This window comes from Apostichopus japonicus, chromosome 5 (genome assembly GCF_037975245.1).
Source record: "Apostichopus japonicus isolate 1M-3 chromosome 5, ASM3797524v1, whole genome shotgun sequence".
NCBI lineage: Eukaryota > Metazoa > Echinodermata > Holothuroidea > Aspidochirotida > Stichopodidae > Apostichopus > Apostichopus japonicus.
The window spans coordinates 15,936,393-15,953,455 of NC_092565.1; the positions used below are offsets into that span (position 1 = coordinate 15,936,393).

The window sequence follows — 17,063 nt, forward strand, 5'->3', positions numbered from 1 at the left end:
AGCTCTCCCGTGCATTGTTGAAGAGGCCGACTGAGAGAGACTAAAGACTTACCTTCTTCAGCAGAGCTAAGATTACTGAATTATATCAACAGAAATCATCACTTATCACCAGAGAATCTTTCAGTGGTCTTCAAGGAGCAATAAGTTTAAAAAAAATGGAAGTCGTGCAATCGAATGGAGTAAGTTTTCGTGTCGGTCATTTTGCTCGGCTAACAGAGTAACACTAACAGTAACACACCATGTTTTGTGCGAAGCGTGGCATACCTTGTTAATGCCTAACGTTAGACCTTAGCTAACTTGTCAATAGCCTAACCTTAGGTTAGGCTGTAGGCCTATACTAAGTCGGATCTAGTAGTAGTGCCATTTCGCCATAGGTAAATACCGCCATACGCTTCGAGCCTCGCCCTTCGAAACCTTTGGGTGTTTCCACCGAATTTCGAAGTCATTTACACACTGCAATAGTTTATATTAATGTATTATTTTAATATTAATTTTATATTAATGTGATCAATAGGCCTAGGCCTTCATACTCATAGTAGCATGGTCACTTCGAAGTTCGGACACCTAAGCCTTAAAACACCCCAAAACTAAATCTTCTGGAATAAATCACCTGAAAATATACTTGATTTGGTGGGAGAAATTTGTTATAGTACGATACACGGCCAAACTTTCATTCCTGCAAACTGTTTTCACGTTGTATTCCAAGAAGATTCTTCGTGATTGTGGAACTGGTATTTCTTTGCTAGAGTATTGCGAAGTTCGGACACCCAACCCACAGTGTAGCGCTGGTGATAAAATTGGTGGCGCAGCTGCTCTTTCAGTAATTATAACAGACTTCATAGATCTCCGTCATTTTATTGACAAATATGTAAGTACTTTCTTGCACACGGGTCATTTTGGAGAGAAAATAACTGTAGCTTCGTACTTTTTGGTGAAATTTGGCTCTTCCTGTAGGTTTTCATGGTGAAATCGTGTATTTCTTAGGGTGTCCGAACTTCGCAGTATGCCGAACTTCGCAATACTGACTATACATGTTATAAATGTGGCAAAGGGAAAACAACAGGTACATTTTTCACCCCTAACTCTGATAAACAAGGCTTAAGAGTTGTTCCCACGGATATTATATTTACATAAACACAAAATGTTATAAATGTTGCTAGTTGCAAAACGGGTTACAAACTTACATTTATATTTCTAATTATTGTTACTCCTACCCACAATAATGTGCTCTTTTCACCATGTAGTAAAAGTGCTTTACTGCCATGGCGGAAGGCAGCTTGACAAATACGGTTGCCAACTCACCAATGCAGTAATGTTATTATAGAAAAATAAGGTTTCGTCCCAGGGAAGCAAGCCCCCGAAATAGTTTGCGTCTCGTAAAAAAAAAACTTGCGTCCCGACCGAACACCAATTACGTTTATTGTATTACCAACTGTTACTACTAGTCTAGTATCACTGTAAGCTTGCACGGTTTTGGAAAACTTACAACCGGTTTTTCTCTAGCAAAAAACCGAATCTGGCTCAAAAACCGGTTTTTCCCCCTCCCAAATTGCATTGAAAACATCCAAATCTCGATCGCTAAGATGCGTATTTTTGAAGCTTTACCAACAGCGTGTTCAAGTCTGTTCGTTTGCAGTGAAGGGTTAAAAATAAGAAGAATAAATTCAAGAAATGTTACTGCCTTCATGACTCTCATTTTATAACCCACGTTAACTAAACTGAAGTAAATATGTCGAAAAGATATGTGTTAGTAAAATTTTTTCTTAAAGTTTTAACATCACGTACACGTATCGCTTGTCTTGTGTTTACTGTACCTCACGAAGTTCAATTTCGTGTTCAGAAAAAAAAATATCACATTCATGTTAAATGTTATATTATATGTTATATTTTCGGAGATGAGGGCCGAGCGTATTACGCTCGGCCATCTAGCCATGTTCGCGGGTGGTATCTTGGCGGTAAAATAAATTTCTCTTCAAGGAGTGAAGAGAATATACCGTCTACACTTTCAAGTACAAGTTGAAAAATATCCCTGGCAAAAGCGGGGATTAGGTCGGCAAAGAATATAAATTGTTAACGTTTAAGTTGGAAACATGTGTTCTTCAAGACTTCAACGCAAACGAAAAACCAACTGAGAGACGCCTTGTCTGATAACTGATAAGAAGAAATGTTTAAAGGAAACTTACAAAGAAAATAAAATCTATTAGCGTACAAAGGAGAATTGTCCCAACAGCAGCATCTGTAATTTCCAGCCATGTATGCAACATTTTTACTCCTTTAATATTCCTTGACTCAAGCCTGACGCCAGGTGTCTCTTGTCAATAATGGACTGTGATTGTTCTAATGTTACTTGTTGCATCTTAGTTGTTAAACTCAGAGCCCCCCCCCCCGTGATTGTTCTAAAGTTACTTGTTGCATCTTACTTGTTAAACTCAGAGCCCCCCCTGTGATTGTTCATTGTTCTAATGTTACTTGTTGCATCTTAGTTGTTAAACTCCCAGAGCCCCCCCCCCTCCTGCGACTGTACATGTCGTATGGTATTGTGGATTGCGCAATGTACCTTTCAAGTTTTAACGTTCATTTTTTGAACACGAACTGTGATCAATGTGTTTGAAAAGATTTTCTCCATATCCTCTACTATTAAATTGAAGTTGAATAATAAGAACAAAACAAAGAGGACAAACACGTCGGATATGAACTGCATCTCGTCATTTGAGTGTGTACTTCTCACAACTACTAACGTTGGCCACCAAGGTCAGTTACAACAAGGTACCTAACTGATGCACGCATATAAGGGCTGCATAGCCCAATGTTAGGCCTAGCTATCCACCCTCAAGCACTGGTTATGGCGTGTGCCGATCGTAGCTGACAATGTCGTCTTTCAGAAAAGCTTTCTCTTGTTGCAATTTACTTTCATATTGCAAAAAGAACAATAAATAGGAGAAACCAAAGTCAACAAACTTTGTTTTTTCCAGTATTTGCAATTCACATTTCGGTTTTTTCGGTTTTTCGGTTTTCTTAAAATAAAAAATAGTACCGAAATTCGGTTGGAAAAAACCGGTTTCGGTACTAAAACCGGTTTACCGTGCAAGCCTATATCACTGCCTATACTTTTTGAATGTATACACAATATATAGGGCAAATGGCTCAGTGCCTAAGCTTAGCTGTTTGACAGCCTGTCCCTCCTTCGCCCACCCTGTTGATTTTACCAATTTTTACCCCCAGCCCCCTTGTAAAAAGTCACCGCACCTGAAAAATCTCTGTACATAATATACGTAAAAATAGTGAGCTATTTTACAGAGTTAACTCCCATGACATTAGTCGTTGAACAAAAATGCGATTTGGCCTTGCTTCAAGTTCAATGCAAAAAATCTACAATTTACATTTGCTGATGAAGGAAGAAACCACAAGCTTAGACAGCAGATACATTGTGATACTTGAAAAACTTTTGGCTTTTTCTTTCCTTATATCTTTTTTGCGCACATTCTTTTCCGCTAAGGTTCCCGCCAAAACTGCTTGCTTACTTATCTTTGGGAAAATGATTAAATGATGGTGTTGAATGAAGTTGAATCATTCAAAGATGCGGAGGGGAGGGGAATTGGCAAACTTAAAGTTCTCAATCTCAACTTCTGAAGAGTCACTCGTTGGTGGTGATTTGCGTTTTGATGTTATATTTGGGGCTGGATGTCTGGTGGTGTGACGTCGCCCTTTGCTGGAAAAGTTCTGTGGGAAGTTTGACGGTTGAGAACCCCCTTTTACAAGCTACAGAACTCACTTGCAGAAACACCATTACTTTAACAGTTCAGAACAACAGAGGATAGTTACAGCCTCATGGATTACAAGCTGGGATAGAGAACCAACTGGAATATTTTGCAACTGACTTGAGTTGAGCCCACTCATTTTTAATTCCTCCTTTATTTCTTCTACCAACAAGCCATCTGTATTGTTCAGATCATTTACCAGCAAAAACAAACTAAACTCAAAAGGGAACTCAAAGGTGAAATAATAATTTTAAACAGGAAGTTGATTGGATTAAGTTTTGAGTCAAAAAAATGATAATTCTCGAGACCTGACCAATGAAAGCAGTAAGTCGGACACTCAGTAGTTGACCGATAATAATAACAATTGTCAGTGCCAAGCATTATCTTACCTTTTAAACGATACTAACACATACCCTGATACAGTAGTCTGATGTCATGTCCAGGGAAAGTTACAGATGTTCAGCCATGCCATTGTTTATTTGTGGTCATTTTTAACAAGCAAGACCTAAACTATGCTTACAATGTTTCACCGGTTTATATTATCATTTATATCATGTTTTAAACACTTTAGAAGAACCACAATTTAAATAGATCGTTTTTTTGCTGTATACAATTAAAACTATACAGGGATATCCTTAGGCCATACCACCTAGGCTTATAATCACACAAACAATTAGCGATAAAATATGGAAGGTAAATTTAACGGCCTAACAGTTAGAGCATATTAGTTTGGCCTTGTGCAGGAGATTTGGCACTTTGGAAATACTCTGTGTAATTCAAGATGGAGAAACCTCTGCTTCTGACCTATATCTTGGTTACCCTTATGAGGTCACTTTTTACGGCTCTAGTTTTCAATGAAGAATGAAATATTAGCCAAACAAATTCAAAATCATTGACTGTGTTTTTCTTTCATTTGTTTCGAAGGATCATGAGGATATTGGAGAACCTGAAGTTAAGAAGATCAAGACAGAAGTGGAGGAAGAAAAAGGTTAGTTCTACTTCTCAGAGATCTCAAAGAAGCAGACCTCTTCCACCAAGTGATGAGCTGTTTTATGATGTGAAGCTGTCATGTTAGATATTAAGAGCTCTACTAAGTCAAGAATCCCTCTGTTCTACCTTGATAAAACTTTTGTTATAATTTTGTTGAACCTCAGAACAGGCCTAGTTCACTTAAATGCAATTAGGTAGATCATATTTAGAGATAAACTTGTTTCCGTCAGTATGTCTTGATTAGTTTACTGGCACTCAATTCGGTAGTCAGTGGCTATGTTGACATTATCACATAAACTTAGTAACTTTCCTAAAGTCCAGAGATATTAAGGTAAAACTATTGATGGCAATAGTCCTGGCCTCTTCTACTCGGCTAACCTCGGTAAAAAAAAAAAAAAAAAAATTGTATCCAAGTAATCGTAGGAGTCAGCTTCTCGTCATCTCATTTGCACCTTCTCTTAAGATTGTTGAGGAATAAAAAGTTGAAGAATGGGAAGAACCTCTCCATTCACAAAAACTATGTGCTTATAGGCTAGGTGATTTTACATTTAAGCAAAATGGGACAATAGTTTCTAGTTTTGCTATTTCTGATCTTAGAGGATCTTTGCGATTCCGCATATCATATAGTCGCTCACTAAATTCTTAGAAAAGGTGCAACTTGAGTACCAAACAGCTCATACTTGACATTTGGTTTGCCTACAGATTGTATGAGTTAGCTGTTGGTGATTAATTATGTTCTTTTGTATTTACAAGACATCAAAGGTAGTAAATTAAACTGGTAATCTTGTTAACCTTAGCAGTGTGAAAAAGTTCTCCATCATGAATAGTGGTACATGAGTAAATTAACAACGTCTCTTCTTTTGTTCTTTTTTTCTCGTCTTCTTGTATGAATTTCCTTGTCCGCAGATTGGCTTTTATGGAACACTGCCCACAATGAACAGCTGAATGCTGGTGTCATGAATAACTAAGCAGACATGAGATCAAATTTGCATTTGAACAAGTCCCTGGTGCCATGTTTGCATTTTTAGAAGGTTTTTTTTTATGTAGTTAATATGATATGAACAGATTTGTTTACAACGGCTTTCAGTCACATCAGGAATTAAGTTCTGAAAATGTGACACATCTTCTTCATCTGAAAGAAATGTGATGACTAAAATTAAGTCGTTACTTCTAAAGAAAATCCTACTCAATTGAACTAAAATTTGTTTCTTAGTTTATGCCTGTGAAAGCATAATACTCTGAAATGTATAGGTAGTACTGTATGCATTTTGGTCTCTTCAAACTTGAGTATGTTGTCTTGGACGAAAAATGTTACCAGAATAAAGTCTAACATAAAATGTGGCTTTAAAAGAAGGTTAACATTTGTTTTTGTAAAGTAAGATCAACGATTGTTATTTCCTCATTAGGAAGATTTATTACCTAAATCATGTGTCTTAGTTCTGAAATTATAAGAAACTACCAGAAACAAACAGATGGGTTCATGTTTTTCCAAAGTGAATGTGTTCCTGCTGCGATTCTCTCCGCATTACCTTTAAATCCAGAATCTAGAATGAGTTGTGCTTCCTCCATCCGTAGTGAGCTTGCAGAATTGCAGGGAAAAAAATTTAAAATGATGCAAATTGATATTTGCGAAAAATTGTGTGGCAATTGGGAACCTATGAACAGTAGTACTCTGTATGAGACAAAATTCGAGAGCCTTGAAAAACTGCTACATGAAATTTGAGCATTAAATTTAATTCCCTGGCTTGTGAACGCAAGAGCTGTTTGTCAATGTTTCGATGATGTCATGAGAGTTCTGTAGCATTCTGTTGTAATTGCCTCTCTGATTTTATTGTTCCAGTGAAGAGATAAAGACACTCTTTTTTCTTTCCCCATTCTTTTTATTGTTCTTCAGATAACCCTCCGCACAACCAAGGGGTTTTATAACTATTGCGCAACAGATGTCTGCTTTAGAAGGCATTGGCCACTCTTAGCAAGAAACGATTGACACTCAATAACTTCTCTGATTTTGTCTCTTTTCAGCAAAATGTTTCCTCCATGACAAAAAAATTATATCAAAATCAAAATTTCTGTAGAACTTGTTTGTCTGACCTTTTTCCAGCTTTAAAATGAAGGGCATACATAAATATGAGCTTAAAAGTCACAAAATCAATCGGGAATTTTCAAATGACTATGGTTGTTATCTTTTAGGTGTATCAAATCATGCGATTATTTCGTCATACACATTGCATCTGTACAGGTTAGGTTGGAAGATTTAAAAGTGCTTTAATGATATCCTGTTACACCTTCTCCCCAATCTCCCAATTCTCGCATGCAAGAATCAATTAAATGCTTCGTTGTTTGAAGACGAGATCTACCAACACAAGCTATATCTGTCTAACTCAATCATTTTGGCCAGTATCTCAGCAAAATAGTTCAACAGCAAAGATGGGGCATTGATAAATACTGAATGGATTTTTATAGTGTGTAAAAGGGGTTGCAAAGTTACTGAAATACTGTGTGTATTCCATGAAACATTATGGCATTCATGCATCATACACACTGTCAATTTTGTGTTTGGGCATTGCCCATAATTCTGAAATTAATATTTGCATGGTTTTAGCATGTTAAAAGCTTAAGTTTTGTTCCTTTACCTTGTAAACCAGGTAGGTTGGACCCTTGTATAGAACAGCGCATTTCATGGAACTTAGCAGGCTAAAAAGTTTGATGTTTTTGAGTTTTACTCCAATTGGATCGCATAACCAATGGTTTGTTTTTAAGGGGAAGAATGGATGACAGGTTCATGGGTACTGTGCATGAGTAGTAATTACTTAATAGTGCATATCTTCCAATCTTTGGGAGCAAGGGTTTCACTTTGCCACCTGTTATCTTATTGTTTATACAGTGTATGGTTGCTAAGGTAAAGAACACTAACGGTATGTGACAGTGCTACTCGAAGGAGAGAATCTAATTGTGAAAACCAAAAAGGAACTCCCAATGCATATGAAAACAATGCATTTCTTTTTTCTTTTTTTCTTTTCTCTTTTGTTTTTCTCTCTCTTTCTTTGTGCATTATATGTTAACATATTCAGTGGCTGAAGGCCATTGGCCGACTTGGGAAGATCTGCAACTCAAGCCATTCATCCTTTAGGAATGCAGGCATCCATCCCTTGCAAGGGAGAGGATTGGTAACGACCTGAGTAAATCCATTTTGGTGGGGGCGGGAATTATGCTTTGTTTGAATTGGTTTCTCGACGTCGTCATAGATCTGTGTGGTGAATGAAAGTGGTAGAGGTTTATCATGTAGGCAGCTGCGTGCATATGTGTGTATGGGTAATGTGGAATGAATTGTAACAGAGTTACGAGAGAGAGATGATGATGATTGAGGAGACCAAAGCTGATCGACTAGAGACTTGGTTTTACACTCATTGATACTCTCTGTGGACCATATCAATTTTGTCATTCCCTTGAGAGTCTTGTGATTTTCCTGATTAACAGCTAACTAAATCGTGACCGTCATGCCCATTTGGTGACAAATTTCCACCGTAATTTGTAAGTTTTCTAAGCCATAGTTGTTTCAAAATGGTTGGAGTACTGATTCCTCAAGCTATTACAGATTCTTAAACTAATGAATACAATAACTCAAAATGTTGGTTGGGTCTTTTCTCTGCGGACTGCAGTGACAAACTTCAACCAAGTGTCCCCCCTGAAATGTTGCCGTTGATCCTCGGTCACCAAATGGGTTTGTTGAATATATATGCAATCTTTGCAACACACAAGGATCCCTACTATGATCAAACCTTATGATTATCTTTCAGTGCCGACAGCCAGGAGCCCATCGCCTCTCTTGATAGCTGAACAGACTGGGCCTGTTCTAGCTGGCCCTGGAGCCAAGAGGGACGAACTGAATATCCCAGGTATGCCCACCCTGACGGGTTTACCAGTCCTGAAAGGAGACCAGCAGGAAATGGTGATGCAGGCCAAGAAGTTTGCCATGGAGCAAAGTATCAAAAGTGTTCTTGTCAAGCAGACCCTTGCCCATCAGCAACAGGTACATCTATCTTCACTTTAATAAGTTACCTATCCCTCCTCTTCATCATTGTGTCCATCACAGAATGCTACAAGAATGATCTTTTGTGTACCATTGGAGGGGTTTCAGCATGATGGACATTCATTCCCATAATCGTCCAAAGAGTTACCTAGGTCCTCAGTAACACCCACCCTCCATTCCCCTCCTTTAAGCTGACATTGCTACGGTTGAGGGGGTAGATAAACTTTCTTTAAAGATGGCTACTTTTGATTTACTCTTAGAAAAGTTAAAGTTTTCTAATGTATGTGTCCCTTCTTGGAACTGAAGAACAAATACAACATCACTTCATTTAAAGACATTTCTGTAAGTACCCTCTGTAGGTTGAACAAACTATCCATTGCTATTGTGTTCATTTGCTTCGCCTTTACATAATATTTAGTAACAGAAGGGACAAAAACACGCACAGAATACAGACAGGTTAATGACCATGGTGAACACAAAGAGATAGATGTAGGGGATTAGTAGACAAGGGATTAGTAGACAAGGGATGGAGAGAAGAAAGAAAGAAACCTACCTCTCCTCTTCCCCCTTTGGTTTCTTTCTTCTCTCCATCCCTTGTCTACTAATCCCTTGTCTACTAATCCCCTTACTTCTATCTCTTTGTGTACACCATGCTCATTAACCTGTCTGTATTCTTTGGGTGTTTTTGTCCCTTCTGTTACTGTTAATTGTCATTTAGCCTGTGAAGAAGATCCTGCTAGGATCGAAACGTCAGGCCAACTTACTTTTACACATTCTCCTACACAGGCTCTCTAGTGGATAAGAAGTTTGCTAACAGTTTTATTTTATTTTGACATAATATTTAGAACAGCTTGGAGTTTCAAACTGGTTTTACATTGCTCTATTTAGTCCTCTTTAAATTTGATAGGTTTGATTCCTGTCTTCTCCCTTGTATAGTTGTGTGACTGATACAGTGTGCGTTGATATAGAGTTAGCATATGCCCCAACACTTTCAATATCAAGGCTGTCAAACATCTGTGTTTCATCGGTCATTTTAAAATGTATTATATCTTTCACGCAATGAACATAAGACTGAAAGATATAATTATTACAAGTCATAATGAAGAGAGTAAAACCTCTCACATATACCATCACAATCTCGCAGATACCAAAATGATACCATTGTTTTGGTTCCATTGTTATCGTCGTTTTCTATCTCCCCTCAATAGCAAATGTCCAATCTCCAAGTTCAAGCCCAGAGACAGAGGGCGCTAGCTTTAATGTGTCGCGTATATGTTGGATCTATAAGCTTTGAGCTTAAGGAAGACACGATAAGACAGGCCTTCCACCCGTTTGGTCCCATCAAGAATATCAACATGTCCTGGGACCCTGCCACCATGAAACACAAAGGTTTTGCATTTGTAGAGTATGAACTTCCCGAAGCTGCCCAGATGGCCTTGGATCAGATGAATGGAGTCATGGTTGGTGGACGAAATATCAAGGTTAGTCATCCTTTATTGTTCTCATTATCTCTTTTTTCTTCCTCTTCTTTTTTTTGCTTGTTTTTTCCTGTTTTCTTTTTTCTTTCTTCTATGTATTCTGGCTTTGGTTTGTGTGTGCGTATTTGTATGATGTTCTGAAGTGTTCATTAACATAGCTTTGTCAAGCCAGTGTGTGTGTATTTGTATGATATTTGAAAGTGTCCATCCACATAGATTTGACAAGCCAGTGTGTGCATATTTGTATGAAGTTTTGAAGTTTTCATCAACATAGATTTGACAAGCCAGAAATATAAAACAAATAACTCCTGCTTATAGACTATCAAAATAGAGATGCTGCCATATCCATATATTGATATATAACAGACAAAAGAGCCGGGTGTTTCGATTGGGATCTTCTACAGAAAAAGTCTATAAAAGTATCCACAAACTTGCACAGATCTGCTTTGATATTTCGGTGTTTTCTGCAGCTCAGACATGTATGCATCATTGCAGGTTTCTGCTCGCTACCTATCTGCAGTATTTTGTGATATCATTCATAAATCCCGAAGCCAATTGCTGCTGCCCTTCCTCAGATTCATTCAAATTTCACAATACATCTACAACGATCCCGTTTCATGCTCCAGTCCCTGATATATATATTTTTTTTGTGTTAATGTCCTCCAACAGAGGAGTAAAGAAAGGGTAAAAACATGCCCTAAGAGTCTAAAAAGGTCTGGCACCCTTTTCAAGCCTCAGTCACACCTAAGCCAAAACAATAAAACCATAATGATAACTATAAAAACGTTCCTGAATATTGTATAAGTAATGTTGATGTTTTTATCGTTATAGCTTAGATTTGACCTAAGCTTTATGCAACCTGTCTTAAGGAAAAACTCTTCAGCATTCCTTTGTTTTTTTTGTTTTCTTACACTGGTATACATTATGATTGTTGTTATTGTGAACTTGTGATATGTACACACCTATAACTGCAGGTTCTTTGTCAGACCTGTTTCATCAATAACAGTGGCTGTTTTCTACCTGCAAAGATAAGCTGGAATGTTTTATTTCTTAGCTTCTGATATATCCCAGAAGTTAGGTATACACCATTCCAACATGTTACATATATCAAAAAAAAGAAGTTGTAAGTTGACTTCAAATGAATTGAAGAAGTGAATTGATGAATTGAAGTTAGAAAGATATCGTGTAGTTAAGTGAGAAAAGCCGATTTGATGGAGTTTGATGACAAGAAATCTAACAGTAACTATTCCACCAGAGGTTAAAAAATACTTGCACTAACAAGTTCTGCAACATCAGTTTTGTTTTGTGAAAGCTCCACTTGTTTGGATCCAAATAGGTAAATTATTGAAGATTATCTTCATCTTTTGTTGGAACCTTTAATGAGTATGTGACAAACATTGCAATGAACATAATACCTTCCAGTGATTCTTAATTCTAATACTTAGGTGTGACTCATGATCCAAGTCAAATTAAAGTTATCCTTGAGATTGGCTGCATGAAGAAGTGCATCAAGTCATATCATTGTAATGTTGTCTTTCTTGTTAATTTTATAAAGGTTGGCAGACCAAGCAACATGCCTCAAGCTCAGCCTGTTGTAGACCAGATCATTGAAGAAGCAAAGACCTACCCAAGAATATACGTAGCATCAATCCACAGTGACCTGTCTTCTGAAGACATCAAAAGGTTAGTGACGCAGCAACAGTGACACAACCACCCCTCTCCTAGCTATCCCTGCCCCCAGCTTGTCCCTGTTCCACTTCAAGATGGGGGGGGGAAAATAGAGTTTTAAAATAGCCTTATTTGTGGAGCAATTCAACTAATACGCTTTAAATCAATGGCAACAAATTAAATCAGTGTTGTAATCAGCTATCCCAAACATTTCATGGTAATCTTGTATTTTGTCCATATTATGTCAAAAACTACATGGTAACGATGAAGCAGTCCCGTTGTTAAGGGCTTCACTATAAAAAGCTCATTGCATTTGCAAAACATCTTTATGAATTGTAGTATGCTACTTAAAATCCAATCTGAACTCACTTGTCCCAACACTTCCTACCCCCAACCCCACGAGACCCTCATTGCCCATTAGGACCCCCATGTTACCTAACCACCAACCAAATGAAAAAGGTTGGTGATGCCACAATGACAAACACTTTCTACATCATAAAATATGCTTATGTAGTAATAGTTTGTGTTTAAATTTTCAATTCTTAAAAATGATATAAAGAGATGTCAACACATTAATACCCAGTTCTCTCTGTGACAGAAATGAAAGTGACAGTTTTGTTCTAAGGTAGGGTGGGGGGGTGGATGTTTTTTATTCTTGTACAAAGTGTCGTTTGTAGATTTTGCTCCTAGCATATAGACAACTTTGTGACAGAAAGTAATATTGACATTTGATAAAATAACATTTTTTCTTCTTTTGACAGTGTGTTTGAAGCATTCGGGAAAATTTTATCATGTTTACTACCGACAGATCCTGCAACTGGAAAACATAAGTAAGTTTCTTTATACATATCGTTCAACTTCACATGAAACTTGAATCTTCTCTTTCTCTAGGTCTTGACTTGTAGGAATTCAAGGCTAGAGAGCAAGGTGGATACTGCTTCATAACACATTGAATATCTCTTTTCTGGAAGGTTGATGAAGTAGTTATTTCTTTGTTCAGGTTTCAGTTATTTTAAGTGACACTTCATAGTATCATTCAGCTTCAGGAATCATTCATAATTTACAATGTCAAACAAGATATTCTAAGCTCCGTTAAAGCAATGCTTGGCTTTATTGTTTATTCATTCTTATTGTCTTGAGTGGTTAGTCTTGGTATTCTTATGGTTTCTTCAGTGGTTAGTCTTGGCATTCTTATTGTGTCTTCAGTGGTTAGTCTTGGGCATTCTTATTGTGTCTTCAGTGGTTAGTCTTGGTATTCTGATTGTGTCTTCAGTGGTTAGTCTTGGTATTCTTATTGTGTCGTCAGTGGTTAGTCATGGTATTCTGATTGTGTCTTCAGTGGTTAGTCTTGGTATTCTTATTGTGTCTTCAGTGGTTAGTCTTGGTATAGAAGGAATACATCTTCATGTTTGTTTTATTGTTATTTTATTATTAACTTGTTTAATTTATGTTAACAGATAAAATGGCTTACTAAATCTAGAGACCACTAATGTGGATCAAGTTTTTTTCATCTCTTCGTCCTCAGAAAAATAAAATTAAATCTAGTAATTGTAAATGACCTTGTCATCTGGGTGGGTAAGCAGGCTCAGATTTAGGTTGAAAAGATAAAAGAAAATAATCCATGCTGTATTTTTGTTGTCTTTATTTTAGATGTTATGGTTTTATCGAATACGATACCATGCAGTCTGCTCAAGATGCCATTGCCTCTATGAACCTCTTTGACCTTGGAGGGCAGTACCTCAGAGTAGGTCGAGTAAGTAAAACTCATTTCACTTTTCAAATCATGATTGTGAAAGTTTCCATTGTTACATTTATAAATTATCTAATCAAAGTCTATCTAGGTAGACCTTCTTATATGGGAGTGTTTTTTTTTGGGGGGGGAGGGGGGTTGTTTTTTGAGTATTTTTGGGGGGGGCAGAAGGTGCTTTCACATACAGCTACTCTAACCTAAGCACACAGTGTTTCAGTTAAGAGTCAAGTTTGGAAAAGAAATATTATTTAATGAATTACAGTGTGAGGAAAATAACCTTTGGAAATGATTTCATCAACACTGGTCAGATTAAATTATGTGTGAGTGTTGGTGCCAATAGACTGTTGCGTGTGAACAAGAAACCTTTTAAAGTTACAACAACAAAAATTAACAAGTAACAACAGTTTGTTTGTTTGTTGTAAATGTTGTTTTCCTGAGCAGCTTGAAACTTTGTAAAGAGTTATGGTAGCCATTCTGGCTTATCTGTTTTATTTTCTTATGCTCTGTAGATCTGTTTATCTGAATGTGATGAGATGTTTTGCTTGTTGTACTGATTTAGCAATTATCCCTGCAGGTTCATTGTCAGCCTGTTTCATCAATAACAGTGTCTGATTTCTATCTGCAAAGATTAACTGGAATGTTTTATTTCCTGGCTTCTGCTAACTTCTCAGAAGTTGGGTATACACCATCCCAACAAGTTCTTATTTAAAGATATTATTTCCCAAACCATTGAGTAACATCCATACCATGGACAACAGGCATGCATGTCACAAGCTCTGACTACCTAGTCAATTTCTTGGCTTATTAGAACTCAGTTATTAAAATGTCACATATGTGCTCCCTGCATATGTGAATGTCTTTAACTGCTTGATAAATTTGTTATACTAAGTTTTCTTCTAATTATTGCATTTAAGATTTGTTTGGTAACTATATGATCTTAGTAAAGTTTCCTTTTATCCTCTTCTTCAGTCTATCACCCCTCCCAGTGGTACCAGTGGACCATCTACACCCCAGGCATTACCCCCTGCAGCTGCTGTGGCTGCTGCAGCAGCTACTGCCAAGATTCAGGTAAAAATGCACTTTTAAAGACAAAAATTCTTAGATTTTATTTGTATTTGTCTCATCAGCTTTTGCAATTCACTGCTTCACTGCCCTAAGTTCAAAAGTGCCAATGTATACATAAAACAGGTCATCTTCAGACTTGGCTAACTGGAAGAAACTGGTGGAGATAACTGGAGATAAATTTAAGGCATTACTGTTTTGGTATTAATGAAATATTGTTAATACTGTGTTGATTATTTGAAATAAAAGACGACAAGATTTGTACACAAACAAACTACACTCTTGCTAATGGCCAGAACTCTAGAGAAGCAGTGTTGGTTATAACAAAGGAGGGCTAAATATAACTGTGAACTCCTTCAGTAATTTTTCCCCTAATGCAGGCTCTTGATGCTGTAACAGCACCTGCAGTCTCTGCTGCCCTCAACCTAACAGCCACTGCCCCACAAAGCATCCTGTCAGCTGGACTTTCACAGCACCATGGTCTTCTAGGAAACCCACAAATGGGCATACTACCCCCAGCTGTCATGGCCTCCAATGCACCGGGCTTGATCACAGGTGAGTAGTTTGAATAAGATTGAAAAGTATAGCTGAGCCATCACGACCTTAAAAGGCATTGAAGACTCGCCCCAAACGGTGTTCCACACTCTGAGAAAAGTTAACTTTCTGTTGCTTGCAAGTGACGTCTTTTTCTTGTCGCTGCAAAATGCAGACAGTAATGAAATGTGATACCTTGTTATCTTTTATCTGGACCTGAGATATCCATCGCTGCTATGTACACTGCTGTGGGTATTGACCGTAGCTGCATGTATTGACTGTACACATGTGTCTAATTATCGACCGTAGCAAGCTGTGTGTGTATTTTCTGGGATCGATGGTGGTGTCTAACACTTCTGTTACACCTCATTTGAAACTAGGTCAGATTACCAGCATTAAGACGTTCTTTGTGTGCGTGTCTTCACTTCCTTTAATGGTCTGTGGTGAAGCAGTTGTAGAGGGTCTGCTGTGCCCAAACTAGTAGTATAAATGAGAAACTTGCTGGTAGTATCATACCATGAGAGTTATGATGAGACAGCATGGCATGTAATATGTGATACTATTAGTACAAACAATATCACTGGTAGTTTCCAAAAGTAATGTCAAATGTATTTCAGTGGTAGTATCAAACCAGTCTACCGAATAATCAAATCATTTCATAACTCAAGTGTCCTTGTATTAACAACGTTATGGGTCTAGTCACGTACCAAGTCAGTACAATTTAATGCTGCTGCGCGCTCGGAAAATAAAGTGGCAAGTTACTGAAGATATATTCTTGAATTCCTCAATTTGGAGGAGTCTTTTTCTTGCTGTTTGTTTCTTCCCATAGAAAATGAAGATTACATGGTCAAGCTATTGAACTGCATTATTCTAGTATTTTGATGTGGAAGTTTCAAAAATTGCCAAACTTCATAGAATGTGTTTCTCCCTACCTCCTCTCTCCCATCCTCATGTTTGATATCCTCATCTCTCCCGTCCATCTCATAGGTGTCACACCCATTCCTCCGATTCCCACGGTAACTGTCACAACCTCTGGACCGATAGTGGTACATCAGCCAGTAATATCTGTGAATGCTCAAGTAGCTGTGAAGGAAGAAGACATAAAGATAGAACCAGCCGATCAACCGCAGTCTCTCAGCGAGCAGGAGAACATGACGATATCAGGAACGAGCGCTAGACACATGGTTATGCAACGATTACAAAGAAGCTCACAGGTGATTGTCTGAGGCTGTGGTTCATTTAATTAAAGGCCCATGGTTTCTTTTTCTTTTCTTTTTTCCTTTGTTTCCTTTGTCTCTTTCCTACTTTGTAAAGCGCTTGGAAATGCTGTATTAAGTGCTTAATAAATGTAATTTATGATGATTATTTATGAGAACATGATGATATAATGAACAGAAACTTAACACACTCTGTGGTGCAAACAATACTCAAGATTCATCCCAATGGGTTTTCTTTTTTTTTGGGGGGGGGGGGGTCGATAGCTCTGCTTACGAGGACTGTTGGTCTGGTTCTTGTAGGACTCTTGCTATATGACTTACAGAGCTCTTCGTTTTGTATTCAGATGCGATCAGTTTTGTCATATTTGCATACTTTGGATACTCTTACATTTGATATGTGAGTTGGTTTCCCTTTAATCCAATACAGAGATTTGTGTGCGCAGTTAATTTAACATTGCTCTGTTTCATCGGCAAACCTCTAAAGTGTTTGCCTACATTCATCATTCCTGGTACCATTTTAATGAGCTAAGGTAAGAGTACAGTTTCCAAAGGTAACCAGATTATGGCAAAGTCAAT

General features: G+C 37.6%; 1 protein-coding gene across 4 annotated transcripts in view; it reads left to right on the forward strand.

Moving 5' to 3' along the window:
* Positions 1 to 17,063, forward strand: part of LOC139967837 (poly(U)-binding-splicing factor PUF60-like) — a 20,919-nt gene continuing 3,856 nt past the window's right edge. Inside the window, exons 1-11 of one of the 4 annotated variants that reach the window (XM_071971965.1) lie at positions 82 to 179; positions 4,683 to 4,746; positions 6,643 to 7,915; positions 8,546 to 8,778; positions 9,987 to 10,259; positions 11,812 to 11,939; positions 12,686 to 12,754; positions 13,575 to 13,677; positions 14,644 to 14,742; positions 15,117 to 15,291; positions 16,258 to 16,484. In XM_071971965.1, coding sequence (XP_071828066.1) covers positions 8,647 to 8,778; positions 9,987 to 10,259; positions 11,812 to 11,939; positions 12,686 to 12,754; positions 13,575 to 13,677; positions 14,644 to 14,742; positions 15,117 to 15,291; positions 16,258 to 16,484 — 1,206 coding nt within the window. In that variant the 5' untranslated portion in view covers positions 82 to 179; positions 4,683 to 4,746; positions 6,643 to 7,915; positions 8,546 to 8,646. Of the gene's footprint in view, positions 180 to 4,682; positions 4,747 to 5,654; positions 7,916 to 8,545; positions 8,779 to 9,986; positions 10,260 to 11,811; positions 11,940 to 12,685; positions 12,755 to 13,574; positions 13,678 to 14,643; positions 14,743 to 15,116; positions 15,292 to 16,257; positions 16,485 to 17,063 lie in introns of all 4 variants that reach the window. The other 3 variants (XM_071971964.1, XM_071971967.1, XM_071971963.1) reach the window with 3 other exon arrangements.